The sequence below is a fragment of the Agelaius phoeniceus genome, chromosome Z (assembly GCF_051311805.1).
Source record: "Agelaius phoeniceus isolate bAgePho1 chromosome Z, bAgePho1.hap1, whole genome shotgun sequence".
Classification (NCBI taxonomy): domain Eukaryota; kingdom Metazoa; phylum Chordata; class Aves; order Passeriformes; family Icteridae; genus Agelaius; species Agelaius phoeniceus.
Genome location: NC_135303.1, coordinates 666577 through 689901, shown reverse-complemented (window position 1 = coordinate 689901; position 23325 = coordinate 666577). Strand labels below are relative to the sequence as shown.

The 23325-nt window shown below is 43.2% G+C and overlaps 1 protein-coding gene across 1 annotated transcript in view; it reads right to left on the bottom strand.

The window, feature by feature from the left end:
* Window positions 1–23325, bottom strand: part of MSH3 (mutS homolog 3) — a 95511-nt gene that overhangs the window by 54062 nt on the left and 18124 nt on the right. The window contains exons 9-10 of the mRNA XM_054651654.2: window positions 6369–6481; window positions 4511–4625 (exon numbers count right to left, since the gene is read on the bottom strand). Coding sequence (XP_054507629.2) covers window positions 4511–4625; window positions 6369–6481 — 228 coding nt within the window. The remainder of the gene's footprint in view (window positions 1–4510; window positions 4626–6368; window positions 6482–23325) is intronic.

The window sequence follows — 23325 nt, the reverse complement described above, 5'->3', positions numbered from 1 at the left end:
AGCATAAATTATGTGTGTCTCACGTTACCCAGGTGTTTTCTTTATCTGAGTTACCTCACTCTGCTATTAATCGTGGTAATTGAGAGTTTAGAGTACATGAGTAACAGCCAAGATCAACTGCAGGATATGCCCAACCAACAATTCCACATGTCACAGCACAGAACATGTTTTGCTTCCACCCACTCATCTTCCCTCAGCTTGGGATCAGAACTTGATAAAAATGTGGAAAAAAAAAAAAACAAACACTTTCTTTATAAGGTATTTAGGGACCAAATGGCAGGAGAAGGTTGTGGGTAACCATTAAGTCAGGGCTGGTCTTGCAGCAGAGGTCTCAGCAGAAGCCTGGTGTGAGGGGCTGGTGCGCTGCTGCCAGCCCTCCCTGCACTGCTGACCTTCCAGAAATCACCCGGACAGCACCACGGGGCCAAAACTCCTGCTGCAGGTGACACTGTGACCCCCAGCTTCAAAGCACAACTCTCTGCAACTCTCCGAGCACCCCAGCAGCACAAAACCCCGTGGAAAGCAATGGACACAGCTGGGAAGTCCATAACAGGAGCGTGGCAAGGCAGGGTCAAGTCCTCTCTGGGCTTAGAGGAATGAAAAGAGTAAACAAACAGAAGCTTCCAGGGAGATTTAGGAATCTTACAGGGAACGCTCATGAGAATGAGGTTCCTGCCCATAAAATTACTTTTTCAGAGCAGGACCACACGGTGATGAGTATGAAAAGGTTACTGTTCTGATTCAGCACATCCCCAGACTTCAGTTATTATTGTAACTGGAGAAACAGGATCATCTCTGTCATTTTTTCAGTACTTAAGGGGTTTATCAAAAAGAGTAGAGCAACTTTCTACACAGGCAGTTAGGACAAGGGGCAACAGCCTTAAACTAAGGTAGGAGAGATTCAGTTTCATGAAGGAACTGTTCCCTGGCAGGGTGGGCAGGCCCTGCATCCCTGGCAGTGCCCGAGGCCAGGCTGGACACTGGGGACACTGGGAGGTGTCCCTGCCATGGCAGGGGTGGCACTGGAGAAGCTTGAAAGCCCCTTCTGATCCCAGCCAGTCTGGGATTCTGTGATTTTGCCTCTCGAGAAGCTTGCAGTAAAAGGTGGTTTTAATGTGCTATGTGTATCCCTTATTTTCTCCACAGGAGATAATACGTGTAATTTCATACTCGGTATCTCAGCCTAAGTGAATGCATGTTATTTAGATCGGGAACTTTCAACTACTTTAATTTTCCAAATCTCTAATGCTTCTGAGTGAAGCTGCAAGGCACCCTGAAAGCAAAAGATTTTCTTTGCTCAATTACCTTTTACAGAGCTCCAGGGTCTTTGTCTTTGAGATCTCTAGCGGTGAATAAACCACTGAATAAACTTACACAGACAATAAATGCAGGAATCCCTAAAAGCTTTAAGAAGCAAAAACAAGTCTCTCCATTTTTCAGAAGGACTAATTTTCCTTAGGTTCCATACCAAAGACATTTACCACAATCTGTGTAGCAAAGGATGACAAGCCCAAGACTATGTTTTGTGTTTAATTAACCAGGTTTAAACTCATTAGTGAGTATTTCCACAGGGCTAGAACTTTTGATCTGAATCCCTTTTTGTTTTGTGTATGATTTCTTGAAGTTCATCCATCACTGTTCAAAACTTACAAACCACTACCTACAAGTCTCTCTCCTCTATATCCAACATGCTGAAAAACACAGAGGTAAAATTGAAACACACCACGACACATTTCCTCAGCAACTGCTATGCCAATGATGATTTTTTCAAACAAAATTGGGTACTCAAATGTGCTTGAAAATCCCTCCTACATGTGTACTAACTTGGGCTTGACAAAAGCCTTTAATAAAGGTCTCTCTGTATGTAAATGTATTAGAATACACTGGTTAACAGAAACTTTTACCATTTATTATTAAATGTATTTTTACTTGCTGCTGGAAGTCTAAAGCAACCAAGCCAAGCTTGGGGTCCTGCTGTGGCAGAAATCGTTATTTCTTTGTCATGGTTTGCTTGTTTTAGGATCTTAAAAGTAGATTTAAAAGCTTCATCGAAATATGAGAGCAAAACCTGCTTCACCCCACCAATTCCTTGACTCACATGGTAACTTATGACTCTTCCTACTAAACTGAAATGGAAACTTTTTTTTTCAGCTGGGAGAAGAGTGTTTGTCCAAAGAAGGTACAGAGGTGAAATGGATTTTTCTGTCATTCTTCCTATCAAATGGGTGTTCTTCATCCAGACCTGTGACACATTAACAAACTGAAAACCACCTCACAACTCCCACTTCGTGCTCTCTGACTCACCTCTATATGCTCACTGACCTGAATTCTTCTAGGAATTTCAGGTTCCTTGACAATGCAATGGAAGTTAATTCTCCTCTCTTTCCTAATTCAGGACATTAATGAGCCTGACATTATTTGCTTAGAAGTCTCTCACTGTTCAATATTTAGACAGTATTTCACTGGGATTAGGAAAAAATATTGAAGTTGAGTTTTTCTGAATATTTGGCTCAGTTTGTTGATCCCCATGACACACTACAAGCAGCAAGTGGAACTTGGGTAGTTGGAGCACAAAGGCTTTAGAAACAAACACAGCAGAATCCAAGCTCCTGAGCAAAAGTTATCTCAAGAAATGTTATTTTATTTCTTCACAGAACTTCACCAAAGTATTAAGTATTTCTTTGCCTTTTCCCTCAGATACTCATACAGTCCCCAGAAATCCATTAGAGCAACCTTCAGCAGGCAAATGCCAATGCTAAGATTTTGTGCTTTTCCTTCCCAGTCTATAATGTACTTGATATGTGACTGACTGCTGCTACATAAGCCTCCACGTAATTATATTTGTCCTCTGCTAGAGAATTACTTCTACATAAAAGATGGATTTCACATTTTCTCCAGCTGAAAGAACATTCACCTCCTGTGTGATTGCACACAGGGCACTGTGACAGCAGTGACCCACGAGCTGACCATGAAATGGCATTTCCTTGAAATTCATTTTCTTCCTCAAAAGTTCTACAAGATTTCTCCACCTAAGCCAGCATATTAAAAAAACAATTTATTTTTTTTTTAAAGGCAGCCAAAGAAGAAATGCAGGCACAGCACAGTGCAGGGGCACCCCAGATCAGCACACCCCTTGATGGATCAGCAGGGAAGATGCCACAGGAACTCTTTCCCCATCAGCTCTATAAGCACATCAAACCTGTTGATAACGTTCAAGTACATCCTGGAGGGAAGGGTAACTTGGGGAAAGAAATCCATCCCAAAATTCAGAACACATATATCGTTTCCAAATATCGTGGTGGACACCTGGGAGAGTGTTTAAGCAGTGTGTAAAGCTGGCACCTGCAGTTGATGTGTTAAATGCAGCTGGTAACCTAAACTGGTCATGCAGGGAGCCCTTCAAAACTGGGCTTCAAACTCTCAGAATCCCACACAACATGTGAATGATTTACAAATGACACGACATATTTCTAAGTTCCCACTCTGCAGCCAGACTGACTTTATTAAATCCTGCATACTTATGGGGCAGAGGAGTACTGAGACAACTGGGGGGAATATTTTGTACAGGATCCAAGACAGATAAAGCTGTTTTATTTAATAAGCCTCAACGATATTTCCAAAGCTAAGCCAGGTAGGACAGCAATGATTTATACTCATGCAAGACAGGATAAGAGAAGCTTTAACAGTGACATCTTTCCTTTTTCATTTGATTCCACCTGCATAAGCCTGTCACAAATCTTGAATACTCATCTCAGCATATCTAATAAACCGAAGTGTTGGGACTGCTTAAGAGGTGACAAGGTTACATTCATGTCAGTGTGGTTTTGCAGAAGCTTTGCACAAATGGTGGTGCTCTAGCAACAGCTTTTGCCATGACCCTCCTCCCCACTCCTGCTTACCCCTGAGTCCAGCCAAGGGACTTTTCAGAAAGCCAGGATGTGTTAAACAGTTTTCCCTAAAACTGGTAACTCCATTCAGCAACTGAAACAGACTGCCTGATCATTACAACACAGAGTTTATACCTGCCTCCAGAGCTACAGAAAGAAAACAGTATTTACACACTGCTGGCAAACTGCAATGACATCTGCAAAGCTACGTTGCAACAGCAATTTATTTTTTTTAAAGCTGCCCAGAAAAGCCCCACATTTTGGTTACACAATAAAACTGAGGTTGAGATGCAACAGCTGATACCAGCAAACTTTAAAATCTTTTCCCTAGTATCTACCAGTTTTTGCACCTTTTTTGTTTTCAGTATCACCTGGCAGCAGTACAGGCTCATTCACATCACTGACAGTAATGTCTACACAAACTTCATAAAGGTTCTCCTCAAACACCACTCAAAGGAACCACTTGATTCTTTGAGTTCTGATTAGGAAATCAAATGGAAGGTGTAATTTTTACAAAGACTATGTTTATCACTAGCAAGTTTTTCATTACAATCAGGGACACTGTCTACTAAAACTTGCAAGAAGTGGTGCTTTGAATTGGAAATTTATATAAGGAAACTTACCCAGGATTGTAAAGCATCTTTTCCAAATTAAATTCCTTGAGATATGTAATTACTGCTGCCAGAGAGCAAATAACAGGCTTATCCAAGCTTAGTATTACAGATAGGTTTTGAGGACCTGAAAAAAAAATTTTTCTTGTTAAACGTTTATTTTCTGGTTAATCCACTGTGTAGAAAAAGGATGATCTGCTTTTCAATTTATTCTAATAGAAATCTGTCATGTATATACAGTGTTTTATGACATCTATAAATCAACATAAAGCAAGGCTCCAAAATAACACTTCTAATTCCAAATAATGCAGACACATTGCAACAGTGTAAACACATGATGAAAGAAAACATTTGACTCATGAGTTTTTCTTCATAAAAAATTACTAACTGTTGGCATAACAAACTTCTAAATATACAAACTAAGAATGGAATTCTGACATCTTCATTTTTGAGCACAGCGCTCTTCTACAGTGCCTGTTCCAGCTGCAGCAACAGGAAAACTCCCTCCACGATACCACAAACTGGTATTTTTAAAAACCCACACAGTTCAGCTTTTTCAGGGATGTTTCTAAAGCTGTTCTCAGGTAACACCTGCAAGAACTTCAGAACTTAGTTAACGAGAATGTTACTCCTGTCTTCAAAAAGGGCAAGAGGGAGGGCCCAGGACACTCCCAGGAGCCATCCCTGGGAAGGCGATGGACCAGGTGGCTCTGCAGGTCACCACCAAGCATGCACAAAGAAAGGTCACCAGCAGTGGCCAGCAGGGCTTGGGGACACTGTGCTCACCAAGGGCACATTGTGCTTGACAGAGCTGGGCAGAGAGAAACCCAAGGAGGCTCAACAAGGGCAACTGCAGGTCCTTGGGAGGAATAACCCAAGTACCAGAGCAGACTGGGAGTGAGCCACAAGGACCAGCTCTGTGGAGAAAGGCCTAGGCTTGCTGGTGGGTGGCAAATTGACCATTAGCTGACAGTGTCCTGGGGACCAGGAGGGACAGTGGGATGCGGGAATGCATCGGGAATGCATCCCTCCCAAGGGATCAGGGAGGGGATCCTGCCCCTCTGCCCTGCCCAGGTGAGGCCATATCTGGAATGCTGTGCTCAATTCTGGGCTCCAGATTCCAGAAAGACAAGGAGCTGCTGTAGAGGGTCCAGTGGGGGCCATAAAGATGATCAAGAGGCTGGAGCATCTCTTATGAGGAGAGACTGGGAGCTGAGCCTGATTAGTCTAAAGAAGAGAAGGCTGAGAGGGGATCCCATCAATCCATATAAATACCTCAAGGCAGTGTCAAAGGATGGTGCCAGACTCTTTTCAATGGTGCCCAGTGCCAGGCTGAGCAGCAGTGGCCATCAAATAAAGGGCAGCGAGGTGCAGGGCAGCAGGAGGGAGAACTTGTGTCCATGGAGGGACAGCAGAGCCCTGGAACAGCTGCCCAGGGAGGGCCTGGAGTGTCCCTGGCTGGAGACATCCCAGCCCCAGATGCACCTTCCTGTGCCCCTGCCCAGGGCACCCTGCCTGCTCCAGAGGAACCTGCCAGCCCCAAGTATCCCAGGGTTCTGTGAACTTCAGGAACATTTCATACGCTGAGTAATCCTCCTCAGCTGTTATGCATGTTTAAATTTAAATCTGTCTAAACACACACCTTCAAGCTATGAAAAAAAGTAATGGTAGCCCTGTTTCATTTCTATCTAAATAATGTTCCTTTGCCTCCAAGCTCAACATGAGATCCCACTGTGCAGGGAATGAAGCACAGATGGCCAAAAGCCTGTGTGACTGTAAAGGCTAATAGGGTGCATGCTTCAAAGGTGTTTGGAATGAAAGACCTGTAATGTCGGGCACTTCTTTTGCATAAAAATCTGAATGAACATACCTGCAGTACCAGGCACCTCTTTTGCATAGAAGTCAGTAACCCTCTGGAAAGCATGGCTGTACTCAAAATTGAGGTTTTCCATCCTTTCTAACCTAATTCTGTCATCCTGTAACCTGCAAAGAAAAAAAAAAAAATTACTTTCAGGTTTTTGGACTCCCTTCATGAAGGAGGTTACAAAGGTGCACTTTCTTTTGTCTTTGCTTTGTTAGGAGTTGAATGAGTAAGGAATTAAGAGATGAGCTATTAAAGTCGGTTGAAAACATTTCCAAGCATGCTGTATTTTTTTTAATGTTTCTTCTAACCCTTGTGAAACTGCAAATAAAGCAAACCCAAACAGCAGCAAGCACAGCCAAAAGAGAGACTGCAAGAGGTGGTGTAGCATACCTGCAAGGTAGATACTAACACGTCTTCACCAATCATAGCAACTACTTGCTTTATCTTTTCTTAAAGACTGATGATCAAACTTAAGCTATTATCCTGTCCCATTCCATATTTAATTATCTTTTGGGAGATTTTTTTCCATGCTGTAGAACTAAAGGTGTGGGAATCCACAAAATCAGAGGGGTTTGGGAAAGCTGCAAAATGCAGGCCCCAGAGACAGCAGAACTGGGATTGGAGCTAAGCAGCAGCCATGAGATTGGTCAGCAGAAAAATTATGTAAAAAGTAGAAAAGGACAAATAGAGCAATGGTCTGTGTATTAATGCTTGTCTAGAATAACTCCCTAAGCTACAGAAAGTTTATCTAGCAAGATATTAGGAAGTTAAAGCTTAATAATGGAGCTCTGTGCATTGTGTTTGAAGGCTCACAAGCAGGTATTGTATTTGAAATAAGCAAGCACTGTTTAACCACAGGTACCTGTGCTTATAGTGATTGGACAGAACTACTGTCAATATAGAATATTTACTGTACAGATATAAACACTGTCAATGTGCTTTTGCTTTGTGGGATTGGCCAAAAAACTCCTAGAGTGAGTTGTGACATTGAGTTCTGTGTCTGCTGCCTGGGATGTGAGCTGGTGGCATCTTCCCATTGCCATGGCCATGGAATGAGGCTGATGCTGGGAAATCAAACAGCTCCAGGCACGTTCCCAGCAGCCCTGTCCTGTCTGGGGTTTGTGCACAGACCCTGGCCAGCTATAAAAGGGCTGGATTTCTTTTAGCCTTACTGCAGTCTAGACAGCCAAGGATGGGTTATTACTGATAACCCTCTCCTGCCAGCAGTTATATCACTTATATCAGTTGTATCAGCAGCTCCTCCCAGTTTAACAGCACCACCAAACACACCAAACTTTACAAGATGCAGCATTTCCACACTGCCTGTTTTCCCTGACTGGCGGCTGGAATGAAGACTGGATGCTGCCTTATCACTGCAATTTGCACAGTTGTTGATAAGCACTGAACAGATAATGCTGGTTAAAAACCCACAAAGAAGAACTCAGGTGGCTGCCAGCCTTGAGAATTACACAGTGGGCACTGAGCCACGGGCCAGGAGAAAGCTCCAGTGAAAAGACACACACAGAACCTACTCGGCCTCAGGGTTTCCAGTCACTCTCACACCCCCATGGGATGTGAATCTGCCAAGTGCTTTGAGAAGACTGGGACTGTGCCAATGAGAGGGACTGTGCAGGTATTACAGCGTGGATCAATAATACATACATACATAATCAATACCCTTTCAGCAGGGCTCTCCAGCTTCACAGGGAAAACCAGACAGATTTTCTGCTTTACATTCCACATATCCCCACCTGAAAGGATCAATACATTTCTGAGGCCCAGCTCTCAAAAAGGAGAGTTAATTTCCAAAACACGTGTCCAGCTAACAAGACTTGTCCCAGCACATGCTCAGTGATCCTGCTCTGCCTTCAGCTGACTGATCTGGTTAAGTTTTCAGTCTTTACACTCCCTGGAGTCCCCTCTCCCCAACCCTTCTCAGGAAGAGCAAACATCCTTCAAGCAAAGGAAAACACCAACCCCAGTCAGCTGTTTTCTTCCCCCTTGTGTTGGATAATGCCTTTTTCTGACCCAGAGATGGGGCAGCTGAGAGGTGTTTTCAAAACTCCTATTCCATTTTCAGTCTCATTTGAAGGGTGAGACAATACAGATGTTATAATTCACTCCATCACAATCAGAAGCCAACTATTTCCTAATTACAATTCACTGTAAGAGTTTCTTGGCCTGTCAGCTTTGGCCACACCATGCTGTAGACGCCTTAAAGCCAATTATCTAAAACTACCCCTCGTGGGTGTCACTACAGTGCATCTTTCACAGTTCTGTTTCTCCACAGTATCCAGCCTGATTTGCAAGGCCACCCTTTGTAGCTTGTTTCTAGCTCCATTTCTCTCTCTCAGCAATGTCTGCCCATTCCTTCCATGGCATTTCTTGTCCCAAGGTTTGCACACTGTGTGAGCCTTCTGTCAGGCTTTGAGAACTCTCTATAAATCATTTTCTACATTTTCCCCTCTCTCTTGGACAGAAAAAACTTCTTTGATGGCCTTATTCATCCCTTGCTGGGCACAGTGAAGTACACAAGGCAGTATCACTAACAATGCCATGATAACTATCAATATAAATATAAATATAACTATTGATAACTATCAATATAAATATAAACCTTTAGCCAAGGTACAAAACTCCATCCTTCAAACAAATCATCTAACCATGATCCATTGTGTGTTTGAATTTTTAATTTCTGCCTCTTTATGTTTTCACAGCAATGACTACAGAAAAGCAAGGCTTAACAAGGTCTGCAGAGCTGATTTGTAGAAAGTCAAAAAGGAAGGCTTTGGGGTGTATTTCACTGGATGGTTCATGCCACACCCGTTTGCTTTCTAGTGTTTAAACATTCATTGCTGTAATTTTAATTCATTTGTGATTTTCTTCCCTTTTATAACCAAATGCATCCAACTCCTCAGCATAAACTCTGGAATATGATAGTTACAATTAATATATGTTCAGTGACTTCTGACAGTATTTTTGTTTGTCAGCTCAATGAATGGGAAACATTGAAAAATTATTCACTAATTTAAAATTATTAACTCGGTGATCTGCAAAGATCTTCAAATATTTTAATATTTGTATTGTAGATACAGCAATATCAAATATATATATGACATTCTGGCTGAAGAGTATGCACTTGATATTTTAGATAGCATTAAAAAATGGAAAGTTACATATTCAATGCATGAAAAAAACCTAAATTTTTAACAAGATGCATGACAATCAAGTTTACTGCAGAAGGTTTTCGTGTGTATCCTTTGTGCAGCAAGATGATCACCAAAGGCCATTTTCCTGATTATAGGCAGGATGACATGTCGATGCTTATTTTATCTCTCCAGCCACCAATGCCTGTTTAAATCAGAAGTCAATTCACCATCAGCCTCTGTAAACATCACTCTTGTCAGCAGCTCCAAAGGAGCTGCAGTTTCAGCTCCCTGAAAACAAGCCATGCTCATCAGAGATCAACCCAACCCCTCAGAGCTCCCTGAGCCCCCCTGCCCAGCCCTTCTGCATCCCTGGAGTGGACACTGAGTGACCAGGGAGGGATGAACCCCCCGTGCCCCCCCAGAGCACCCTGCTCCTCCCTGCCCTGGCATCTGGGGCAGAACTGCCTCTGCTCTCCAGATAAATCACAAAATCTGCCCAAGGACACCGCCACCACCCACAGCCAAGGCTCTGAAACCAGTGAGTCCACAGACAGCTGAACGAATCCTACAACACACACAGGCACACCACACTGCAATAATGCAATAAGTAATGGAGCAATGCAATATTGTAATAAGTAATGCAATATTGTAATAAGTAATGCAATAATGTATAACGTGACATGTGCATCCTAACCTGCTCCTGTTACTGGAGGGGCTGATTTATCTGTCACCCTGCTGGCAAAGTGAAAAAGGATCAACACTGCTGGGTTTAATTCCTCTATTTATCTGACAATTCAATGCATCACCCTAAAATTCGTTGCTTAACAAGTGCTGTCGGAAAAATATTTAAAAGAGTGCTCTAACTTTGACAGAAAGGTCTCTTAAGAAAAACATTTATGAAAATGCTAGAAGCTAAAAGGAAACAACATAAATAAAATTAATTTACAGAAACTGACTCAAGATATCTAAAAAATAATAAAATCTTTTATTAGGAATGAGCTTGCTTTAAGCACAAGAGCTAGCTGCAGTTTGCTGCATAAAGCAGGAATCACTTCAGCGTTGCTCTGTTCAATTCACAATTAAACAGGCATAAAGTGAATAAAGACCTACTGCAAAATAGCCACCTCCAAACTGTTTCCTCAGAGCTCAGTAAGTCCTCCTAAGGAAAGCAAGTAACTGCAGAATTTTACCTTTATTCTGCCATGCCCATTCTGATTTAGTACATTCAAATGCAGGGGTGCACAGACCAAAATTTCCCTGCACATCCCTGTATCACAACACAGGGACAGAATTTGGGAAGGTGTCTGCTCCTAAAATGTAGTATGAAATTTTTACTTCTGATGCTAAGCACAGATCTGTTAAAGCACAAATGATTTATTTAGTTTTTCCTGTACAATTTCTTCAAACTGCTCTTTTCTCTGCATTCCTCATAGTTTACTCTGCTGGGATGACCAGTCTGCCACTGCAGGGAAAAAGTGCCAGCACTGCCCAGCAGGGCAAGGCAACCTGAATGCATTAGTCCTTTCAGATATCCAAGCACACTGTCTCACCTTCCCTTATCACTATGCTTGGCAGATGTGGGAACCCAGGGAACTCCTCTGGCTGCCCTGTAGGATGTGAGACCCTGTCAGGGGGGCTCAGAGACCCTGGCACAGAGCCCCAGACCCCTGTGCCTTGGATTTAGCCCTTGGAAAAAACAATTACCAACCTTATATGAAGGATTCCAAGCCACAAAAGTTTAAGTAGAATGATAGTGAATTTATCATGGGGTGAAAAATAGATTTTTTGGGATTTTAGAATGGGGGTTCAGGGGGCAAGATGGAGGAATCTGAGCATGTCCAGCCTTTCTCCTTCTTGGCCTCCATCTTCTGGGTGATGTTGGCACTTTTGGGTTGGTTTAGAGTAGAAGCTCAGTGTCTAACACAGGTGACAGGTATTGGAAAGTAACTGTAAATATTGTACAGGTAGTTTTTAGTATAAAAAGATAACCCTGCCCTGGGGCAGGCAGAGTGCCTCTGACTGTCCTGCTGAGCGGACCTGGGCAGGACAGGAGAAATAAGGAACAATAAACAACCTTGAGACTGAGAAATGAAGAGCTCTGACTGCTTCTTTGAGTGCCAGGCTAGGAAAAGACACTCTCTAACACATCTTGGGGTCACTGTGAGCAGCAGAGATTCCAAGAGGCAGAAACTGCATTTCCTTCACTTGTCACCACTGGGATACCTTTGTTATCCAGCCTCTCCTAGCTCAGGGTGATGCTTTATCGGGGTGATGCTGGACAGAGTTCCAGAATAAGGCAGGGATTTATTCAAAGCATCTCCTCCATGGATCCACCTTGGGCAGCACCAGAGCCCAGCCAGGGCTGCACCCAAGATGAACCAAAATGGCCCCAAAATGCACGGCCGGGCACGGGGTCTCTCCCTGGGATCAGTTCTGCTCCATTTGCACCTTGCAGTTCATTGTCCCATTCCAGCTTTAGCCCCTGCAGTCCTACCCTGCTTGTTTTTCTCTCTCCAGCCCATGGTGTTTGTGCTCTTGGGCTGAGATTTGGACCATTTGTTCCCCAGCTGGAGCAGGAATTGTTTTGTCTCCCTGCCCTGTGCACAGAGCTCACCATGCCCTGATGTGGAGCCCATACCCACACATTAAAGCAGCACAGAATCTGAGAAATACAAAAGCTAAAACCTGAGGCATCAAGGGGGCTCAGTTCTGAGTGTGTCTGTGGAAATGGAGAACAACCATCCTCCCTTTTTGGGTGAGCCTTGGCACGGAGCTGCAGCAGCTTCTCTGGCAAAGCCTCAGGGACATTTCCAAGCAGTTGTTCTTTTGGCACTGAGCACACACATTTTTAGAAGCAGGCAGAGTCAAGTGTTTCCCCACGTTTGCTCTGAGCAGCTTTCAGATGGCAGAGATGGAGACTGCTGTTGCAGAAAAACAGCAGCACAGTCACCTTTGCTGAGTATCTGACACAAATGGCTGCTGTCCATGAAAACCGAGCAGAAATCACCACATGGTGTTATCAGTATGCTACATACAACACAGCACCCCACAGCACCTCCAGCTTCCCAAGTGCCCCATCCCAGACCCCTCCTGAATGCCAGAGGCTGCTGAAAAGCCCAGAAGCAACTCTGACACACTTCAATATACATACACACATACATGTGTATCTGCTTACTCACATGCATGTACACATACAAATACATAAACACACACATAGAAAAACTTGAGGAAAACTCCTTGCTTGCCTTTTTCCATCTGAACTACCAACGTTTCTCAACACATTTTCTGATTTTCTCAGGAAGAACTACATCTGAAAAGAACTCCAACCACACTGACAAGCCTGGAGCCTGGAAGCAAGGAATTCTAAGAAAACATTCTTTTAGCTTTAGGAACTCAGAAGCAGGAGCTGCCAAAGACATGGAGTAAGGAGGATGGAGAAAAGCAAAGGGCTGTGCAGGCTCTGCATGAGACTGCATCCCTTCTGTCAGGGCAGAACTAGGTAGCACAGGACAAAACACAAGCACAGCTGTATTTCCAGCAGCTTCTGCACCCACACACAGAAATCTTCAGGCTTCTTTCATCTGCCTGTCTCAATAATGGGATGAGACACATTGCACTCATGTCTTGGAAAGTAGAAAGGATCAAGAACTGCTAGGAAACTATTTATTATTAGCACCTAGGAACAGCCAGGATGAGCAATAGTCAACACTGAACCCAGACAATCCCAGCACGTCAATTTAATTTCCCTCAATTGCAGAGGAGCCGGCTCTGTGGACAGGGAAGACGCAGATGCTGTACCTGCTTGATCTCAGGGAGGCTATTTCCCAGCTCCACATGTCCTCAGAGCTGATGTGCAGAGCATGATTCACAGGCAAGTGCTCTTACAGAGCGGTGCCAAGCAGGCTGGAGAGCAGCACTCGGGCTGAGCAGGGCTCCCTGTGAGATGAGGGGAGTGTTCTGAGCTCAGCACTGCCCTGGGAGCACTCTCTGCTCCAGCAGCACTCACTAAGGCAGGCCCAGAGAGGACAACTCCAGCCCACTCAAACGTGCTGTGAGGCTGAGGCGGCCACAAACAGCGTCAGAAAAACCAGCTCACAGTGTGGCAGAGAAAGCCCTGAAATGCACCCATTTTCTCCATCATGTATGGCTGTGGACAAACACACGGAGGGGCAAATGAAACCCTAACCTCTGATGTAGAAGTTCTTGCCATTCAATACCCCAAGCTTGTAGAGTTTACTAGTGTCACCCTGTTTTTTAAAGTTTTTCTAAATGTTCTGGTGTTGACATTCTTGTATAGAACTTTCTCACACTATGTAAATAAGTTATTGTTTTGCATTCTTTTATGGAGGAAGAGAAATCTGATGGGCTGTTGGTTTGTCCAGTGTCATTGGAGAGGTGGCACTTTCACCCTCCAATCCACTGTCACTTTTGGAAATCTAGAAATGTTGGAGTCAGAATTAAACTTCCCTCTTTTTTACCTTGGGAGAGCTGCGTGTCCACGTTGTGTTATTTCCTGTCCTATAGTGACACACTCGCTTTAACATGATTGATGACAATAACACCTCTATCTTTAAAATCTCTTTCTACCACGGTGCAAGGTTCAATTTATCAAGCAGATCACCAAAGCATGTCCCATCACAGTGGCAGCTCCTAGCCAGTGACCAGCACTGCTTACAGGAACTATCTTGTGCAGCTATCAGATCACACAGTTCTTCAGAGCCAGCACAGCCCTCACCTCCAGCAATATTTACTTCCCTTTATATATACAGACATATATTTGTATATTTCAAATATAGACAGGAATACTCGACTAAGGCCATTGTTTATTTTCTGCTATGCCCAGCTGTGTTCATTATGATCTACCTGATATGATACTGGTGGCTCTTTGTTCTTAGCTCAGATTGCTTTTATCCAAGACGTGGGGAGGCTGCCACTGAAAAGACATTTTGGGAGGTAAGCTGAACTTGTGTCTGCGGTTAAAAAGTGTTTTGCAGAAGCTGTCAGAACCTGTTGCTGGGAGGATGCAGCTCACACTGGTCTGGTCTCATCAGAAGCCTGGGCCAATCTGCCCTGTGTTTGTCCCTCTGCTCCTTCCCCCTGCACCCTGACAGAGATGTGCCCTGTGCTAGGAAATGAATCAGGCATTGATCCATTTCTTACATTTCACTGAGCTTCATCACAGTAGAATTGACAAAAGGGGAAAACAAAATTCAGATACCCAGGCAGGTCCTCCTTTTCTTCTTTAAAAGGCAGCTCCCAGAGAGCTAGAATGAGATCTTAAAGTCTCTGCTCTATCATTCTGCCTGCTTTGGACAGGGCATTCCAGAAACAATGAATGGTGCACTTCCAGCAATAAGGCAGCTTTCGGCACTCAAAAACTAACCTGAATGTAATAGTAGCTTTAAATTAACATTTGTAGAATATAATTTTCCTCTTTCCAGGTAAATCAGCTGGCAAGCCAGCTGCACAAGTGTGTCCCCAAAATCAGCAGTTCCTCCAGTCAGGATTCTGCCAACCAGAAGAAGTCCCTCTACTTGCAGGGCTTCAAACAAATTAAACAAAACAAAGAAAAAAACCATACCAAACCAAATCAAAAACAAACCAACAACAACGAAAAAACCAAACAACAACAAAAACCAACCACCAACAAACAAACCAAGGCAACAAGAACACCACCACAAAGCAAAGCACAGGAAAACCCTGCCCAGGATCTGCCATAGTACATGCACACTGATGAAATAATGCATAATGCTCTTTCTATTACTTCCCATGATGGACAAACAGCTGTTTCTGAATCAAAGTGGGAGTGAGGAAGGAGAGAGGACACAGCCAATCATCTTCTCACGACACCTTGGGATTATCCCTAAGGATAAATACAAGTATTTCTACATATCTGGATCTATACAGCAAAGATGAAAAATGTACAGGATTGAAACTGCACATTTCTGCTGTATATCCTAAAATCAGCTGTGGAAGGCTCTCCCCATCTCTCTTTCTTGTACTTGACTGACAGGCCATGAAACATGAGCCCTTCATTGTGCTTTTGGGATCATTTCCAAATCCCAAACCCCCCTTTCTGTCCCCAAGGATGGAGCATTTCATATCCCTGTGTCGCCCAAGTTTGTGCCAAGTCGTAAATAAAATGCTAATTATCTGTGTTCTTTCCCATCAGGTGGGGTCATTTTCTGTATTTTCTTTCAGTGTGGGCCTTAAACTTCATAGAACAACGTACAGCTGGACAAGCAAACAATAAAAAGGGAATAACTACTCATTTAATTCCACACTATCTCTTACTATTGTGTCTGGTCTCAACTGCTGTGCAGCTGCAGCTCTGTGTGTTTACATCACTGCACCTCCTGACTGCCACAGCACCCCTCTCTGATTCTCCATTCTTCACATTACCACTGCTGCTGTGCTTTCTAATTTAATATTAAATCTGACTTTTGCTCACATCCTTGCTGGTGATTTTTTGAGCAAGCTCAAGCAGACTTGTTCGGGACACCACTTAATACTATTTCAGTTTCTTTTTGAGTTACCAAGCATTTTAGAAGGCTTCTTTAGCAAAAGGGAGTAAAAGCAAGTCTACAACACCAGACAATAGGTTGGGAGACAGAAAAGTTGAGTTCTCTATTACATTATATAACTCAAGATTTTTTATTACCACTTTACTTTTCATCACTTAGGAAAAAAAAGACTTTGAAGTGCTTAAAAAATATTACCGATAAATTAAATAATAAGAAGAGCATGACTAAAAGCAACCAAGAAGTTTTGGACAGAGAAAGCAAAGGAAAAGATGACAGAATAGCCTTGAAAGAATTCGTTTTGAGACTCTAACACAAAAGTGTGGACTATCACCTCTTGCTCTAAACAGCAGCATTTCCCCTGGCTCTTGAGAACCCCCAGCACCCCGAGTGAGGCACACAGCCTCCCCAGGTGACTGCACAGCTCTCTGTTCCACCAGGACACGTGCTGTCTGATCATACTTGTCCCGGCTGACAGGAACACCAAACGCTCTCATTCACAGCAGCAGAAACTTCTGAGCACAAAGCACTTTCCTCTGTCTCTCCTGCAATATTTTTGCAAAGGCTCCCCACCTACCAGATCTCTCAGTGAAGACGTACCCATTGTGCTTCTGTCAAATCTCTGCCTACTGCCATCAGCACTCTCCATCACAACCCCTCTCTAGCATCAAGCTGATGGAGGAAACAGTCAGGAGAAAACATCTTATTCAAAGACCCATCTTCTCCAGCAGCAGAAGCAACAGTCTAAATTCAGCCTGAACAAAGCCAAGCTCAATGCTTAATGATATCTCCCAACTATTTTAATTATCCCCCCCTGCCCTCATGCTGTGAGTGAGCACAAAAATCTCCAAGGCATTTTAATTTCAACATATTTGAAACTGCACTGGCCCTCAAAACAGTGGAAGTTACATGGGTCATACACATACATATGCAAAACACACAGTGCTTTGTCCAAAAAACAAAAGCGTTTCCTAGGTGAGGCTGTTCAATTAAAAATTAGAAACAGACAGCTACAACACAACAAACTTCTGGAAAGAATCTTAAATTCAAGTTAATTACTTTTCCAATAAGGATTGAAGAGAATCTCAAAACAAAGCTGAAAGCTGCAGGATGTGTCAGCCACAGAAAATCCACAATGGTTAGAAAGACACCAGAAGCTGCTGCAGAGGCTCCAGGGCAGGCACAGGGAGGATTTGGGCTCTGCAGCATCTCTGGGCTGGGCAGGCTGGAGAAGGGAACGCTGCCAGGGATGCCATCAATGCATCCCAACATCTGCAGGGGCTGCCAGAGCACGGGCCGGGCTCTGCTCGGTGCTGCCAGTGCCAGGATGAGCAGCAGTGGCCATCAAATAAAGGGCAGCGAGGTGCAGGGCAGCAGGAGGGAGAACTTGTGTCCATGGAGGGACAGCAGAGCCCTGGAACAGCTGCCCAGGGAGGGCCTGGAGTGTCCCTGGCTGGAGACATCCCAGCCCCAGCTGCACCTTCCTGGGGGATGGACCAGATCATCTCCAGACATCCCTCCCAGCCCCAAATCCCCTGGGATCCTGTGATACAGGATTACTGCTGAAGGAGGAATCAGATTTACCCAGGTAATGGGTAAAAATATACCCTACAAGCACAGACTAAAAACATCACTAGGAAGTTGAATGGAAGTCAGCACCAGCTTATGAAACATCATTTCTAATGATTATATAAGAAATGACTGAGATGGTGACAGACAGGGTCCATTCATGTCTCTGTTTTAAATCACTCTGAGTTAACCTCCCACACTGCTGCCACTACTCTACCTGCCAAGAACTGTCAGAAACACAATTCCTGTTCTTTAATCACAAGAACTGCCACGGAAATTTACAAGGAGCACTGAACATCCAACACAGACCTCAGTGAGAAAGCACGCTGCCTCTGCAAGCAGCAAGGCCACACCTGGATCTTACACCCATCACTGCAATGAAATGATGTCAGTTCAGGGGATTTAGGCTCATACCCAGGAGGGGATCCAGGTGCTGCCTTTGGGCTGCAGGCACACAGAGCCCCTGGTTTGTGCTCCCTGAGAGAGAGGCTCAGAACCTTGTGTGATAAAAACACAGGCACTGACACAGAGCTATCCTGCAGGGGGACAGGACATGCAGGGATGGCCTGCAGGAGGGGGAGGCCAGGGAGCAGATGGCTGTGCTCTGGGGATGGAACAGCTGAAAGGCCACAGAAAGAGACAAAAACATCAAAAACCTCAAAAAAAAAAAAACCAAAACAAAACTAAACAAAAAATTCACCAAAAAAACCCCACAAACCAAACCAAAGAACAACAACACTAAACAGAAAAAAAAAAAAACAAAAACCACCAAATAAAAAAACCCAACAACAAAAAAAAAAACCCAAAAAAAAAACCCCAAAAAAGAAAAAAAAAAAAAGGCAACAAAGAAACCCAAACAAAACTCACAAAAAACCAAACAAAACAAGTAAAGATAAAAATCCACCCTGCTGAATCCTGGTGATAAATACTCAGGCATCATGTAAGATTACAGACCAACTTAACCAGAAAAAGTAAAATCAAAATTAGCCCATAATACCTCAGTTTAATGTAAACATGGAAGGAAAGTATACACATTACTGTGTTTTCAAGTTATGCTCGTGGGTTATTACACATGGCACCCAGGCAGAGGACCTGCAATTGTTTTTTAATTCTTTATTCTAAGAAGTTATAATAAAAAAGGAGGAAAAATTGAAACTATATCTTCAGGATTTTGATAATTTTATCCAAATATTTTTGCACAGATATTCTGAATTATTATCTTTGATAAGTAACTATATTCAAAATAAGTTCCTGATCTATATCTGAATGTGCAAATTCTGGATACCTGCTCCTCTGGGTATAAGCCTTGATTTAAAAAAAAAAAAAAAAAGTGGAAAATGCATTCACCCAGGCTGCAGAGGAAAAGAAAACCAGCATGGTGATTGCATTCCATTATTAGGGGGCTACAGCATATGCCAAATGAGGACAGACTAAGGAAATTGAATTCATTTGGCATGCAGGAAGTTAAGAGGGCATCTTCTACCACCCTGGGGGCATTCAGGAAGCCTGGGGCAGATTCTGTTGAGAGGTGCAGGGACAAAACCAAGCAGCATTCTCTTCATTCTGCATTCTCCCCCACAACACCAACTAAACACTCCAACAGGTGATGCAGTGAAGCTGGGAGCTTCCTTCCCTTGAGCGCTTCCCCAAGTGGACAAAGACATGGAACATGTTGGAACGTGGAGCTCCAGAAAGCTCATCCAAGCCAAATTTCCCCAAGATCTGGGGAAAAGAAAATATTCTAAGAAACTCTCTAAGTCATCAGGCGTGTCATAAACCAGCTGTAGACCAACTGCACAAGTAAGAACAGGAAGTCAGGAACACAGCTGCATGGCCACTGCTCCTGCAGACCCCTCTGTGCCGCAGGAAGGAGGAGAGCACACAATATTTAATGCACTGCTAACACAGCCCCCATGAGGGGCTCTGGGGCGGGCCTGAAGCCTGCTCCGTGCTCACACCACAGGTGATCTGCCTGCTCCTCACCTCAGGAGCACAAGGTCCATGCTCTGAGCAGGGGATGCTCTGTGGAAAACAAAGGGACTTTCCACGCATGTGCTCTTGTAGAGGACTTCACCCACCTACAAGGTAAGAGATATGTTCTTATTCCCTTATCAGTGGGCAAGGAACTGGAGGACGTACCATTCAAGCCAAATATCCAACCACACTGTGGCAAAAAGCCTCTTTTTTTTGGTTTTTGGCATGTGTAACTCACGGCTCACATTTCATTCTCCTCTCACACCACTGACAGAACCACTTGAACCAACTCCAAATGAAAGGATATGATAGATTATGTAACTACTTCATCCTTCCCTTTATTCTCTCCTCGATTTGGAGGCTCAGCATTTGGGACACTAGCACATTCAAGTACCCTCTACTCTAGAGAAATAAAAATTTTAAGGCCACAACAGGATCTTCAAGACGTCAGCATTTGCAATTACAGACGTCATCAGAGACCATAAAAAACCCCCAAGTATTAAACAGCTCCATCCTAAAAATCAAACCCACTGTTCTGAAGACATTTCAAAAACCAATCCAAATTTGCTTCTGTACATGGCGTGGACCTTGCAAAGCCTTTTCACACTTTTCCAAGAAAGATCCAGCTGCATGATGCTTCAGTGCCTTGTCCCTAATGACCTCACAGCCAAAGGAGAATTGTATTATCTCTGATCTTCTTCTAGAAATGTCTCCATCTGAGCTCTCCACTCAAGATTAAAATAAAAAGACTCCCAATTCCAAGCTCACAAAGACACCTTCAAATATAAACACAATAGGCAAAGTTCTGCTCTAGCCCCACTCCTTCCTTCTTTGCAATTACTGGAGTTATTCTCCTTCAATGCTGTCAAACCATGGCAGCACTTGGAAAAAAACTTTAAAAAGACTTTTGAGATGCAAGCAGGGAGGTGTATATAACAATAAATCCCAGTCTGAAATGAGAAAGAAACTCTTTAAGAAGTTATCTGAATGAAAGCAAGAGAAGACATAAAAGAGCAGGAGCTTTTATTGTTACATGTATTAAGTTGGCAATTAATACTGCTTTCATTCTGCACTCAAAAACCAGAAGAAGCTTCAGGGTTTTGGGAATGTGCATTAATGGCATGCTGGTTTTAATAATTCTACCTCAAACACAAATTCTCATACATCTAATTAAATTTTAAAAAAAAGAGCCCTGCAAATGGCAGCCAAATGCTGAAATAAGGCTTCAGACCCTGAGAGCTGTGTGCCCATGGCCAGGAAGGCCAAACTCTGGTTTCTAAAACAAGGAAGAAGCTGCTGGGTTTGGTCATGACCTGCCTTGCACAATGAGAAGTGTGGTTTTGACACAAGGTGAGGGTGGTTCCATCCCCAGAGAGTCCCTGTTGTGGGAGCTCTGCAGCTCCCAAACTCCCAACAGTTGGGAAACTGAAATGTGGGAAGGGTCCAGGAGCCCTCCTGGCACCCGGGGACAGCCCTGTCCAAGCTTGGGAGCCAACTCTGTGAAACCACAGGACAAAACACTCTGCCCATGCTGGAAGATCTGCCCAGCCTCAGCCCAAAAAACACCATGGAAATCCCTCTGCTAAAGCAGCATTTGGCACAGGCAACTTCTCATCTCCCTCAGATGAAAGAGCTTTGCATGTTTTGTAATGGTTTAATAGAGGCTGCTGCACAGAGAACTGGATACATCTGGCTGGTCAATTACACTTGTAATTAATGTCTCCTTTGATAAGCTGATTTAAGAGTCCATCAAATGTGATGAATTGAATTTGTTAATTTTTCAACAAATCATTTCAGGCTTTCCTGTGAGATGTACAAAGATGCTTAAACACAGTCTCATCTCTAACAGAATAAATACAAGTAGAGTGTTAACAATTATACTCCTTATATAAAATATTTTCGTCTTGTTCCACATTCCTGTAATCCAAGAGTGGGATGTTTTCACCAGAAATTGTTATTTACCTTGATTTCCTGTTCTGTGAAAAGCTAATACAAGAGAAAAAGCAAGGCAGATCTTCCCATGGGTTAATTTAGCATATAACTTAACACATGCTGTGCACTGTGTATTATTTGTTTCCAAGGATTTACCATTAAGGAGCCAACTGCAAAAAGCCACTTAAATTATTTTACAAATGGAACAAAAAAAAAAAAACATTTCGAGGAAGAAGGTGAAGGCAGCTTGGGCCAAGTGGTATGCTTTTAAGGAAAAAAAACCAAGAAATAACTCTAAATTGAAATTCAATTTATCTCATGTTTACGCTTTGGGGGCTGGCAATGGTTCAGCTCAAAATACAGTTTTGAGTATCACAAGGCTGCACATCATCTCTGGAGAAGTGAACTGAAAACAGAGGTAGCAGACTTTTGTCTTTGTTCTGCCTGGGGCTTTTCAAGTAAGTCAAAAATTGAAGAAAAAAATAGCATCTTAATTCTACAGACAATGGATACTTACTCCAACTTATTAGATTTTGTAACTCAAGACCTAAGGAAACTGAGTAATAAATCCTCTATTATTACCAACAAATTAAATGGTTACAATATTAGAGGGAGTAGAGGGATAAAACTACTAAGTGAAATTGAGTTTTTTGTCAGATAATGGATTTATGTTCACAAGACACACAGCCTTCTTTTTGTTCAGTACCTGTCTTCTAAACTACAAGAAGTTGTGTTAAACTTGAAGTTGTATGTAGTTGTTTTAAAATACAAGAACTTGTTGGCATAATCTGTCTATAAAGAATGTTCCCAACAAAATCCCAAGAATTCCTTTCACCCAGCCTGAAGGGTGAAAGGGCCCTGGTCTAGATTCTGCTCATGGTCAGTGATGAGCCAGAAGTATCTGAAAACACATCCCTTTTAATACACATTAATTCCTTCATGTTTCTGAAATCCTTCCTGTGCCTGGGCTGCAGCAGAGGGACTTTATATCCTGCTGAATCCTCTCTCAACAGACAGCTCCAAATGTACCACTCTCAACGTGGCCACACTCAGGACAAGTTCTCTTTCTTTAAAAAACAAGCAGAAGAAAGGGTTATGTTAAAAGAAAGAGGTTTCTTGGTGTTTGTGGGTCTCCATTTCCTGCTGCAGCTCTCTGTGATAGCACAAAAACTTCTGCCATGATCAGATCAAAAGGGGCTGTGGGAACACAGCTCCTTAACCCACCAGCAGCACTCCAGAGCTGCTGCTCAAACTCCACTCTGGGGCTCCTTTCCTCAGTACATTAAAAACCAAACGTGTTACTCTGCAATTAATAATATCTGATAGTGTGCTAATTATATACCACAGGATTAATTGATAGAGTGCATGGCTTCCCCTCTCCCATGGCTCAAAAATTACATTATGGCTTTGAGTACTGAACAGCAGATTCCAAAACAAGCATTCCAAAACACAACTTAATTGGAGTTAAACACAAGTGCATTTGATGATATTTATGAAAGCCTTTCCTTGCTTAGGCAGCCCAAGGGCACTGGCATTCAGATTCTGGTGCCACGTCAGGTCTGTGCTGTGACTCTGGCTGGGTCCAAAAGTTGGGCCACATGTAATTTCTCACACCCAGAATGCTATTTCCACCTAGATAACTCAAAACACCAATCCCAGTGTTACCTTTCACAGACAAACCAAGCTGGGTTCTTCTCAAAGCCATCAGGAATAACAAGTGCACTGTATTGGCAATATACACAGGATGATTTATGGTGAGGCTTAACTTCTCCACCTCAAGATGCAAATTCATGTGCTATCTTTTCAGAGAATTAAAAC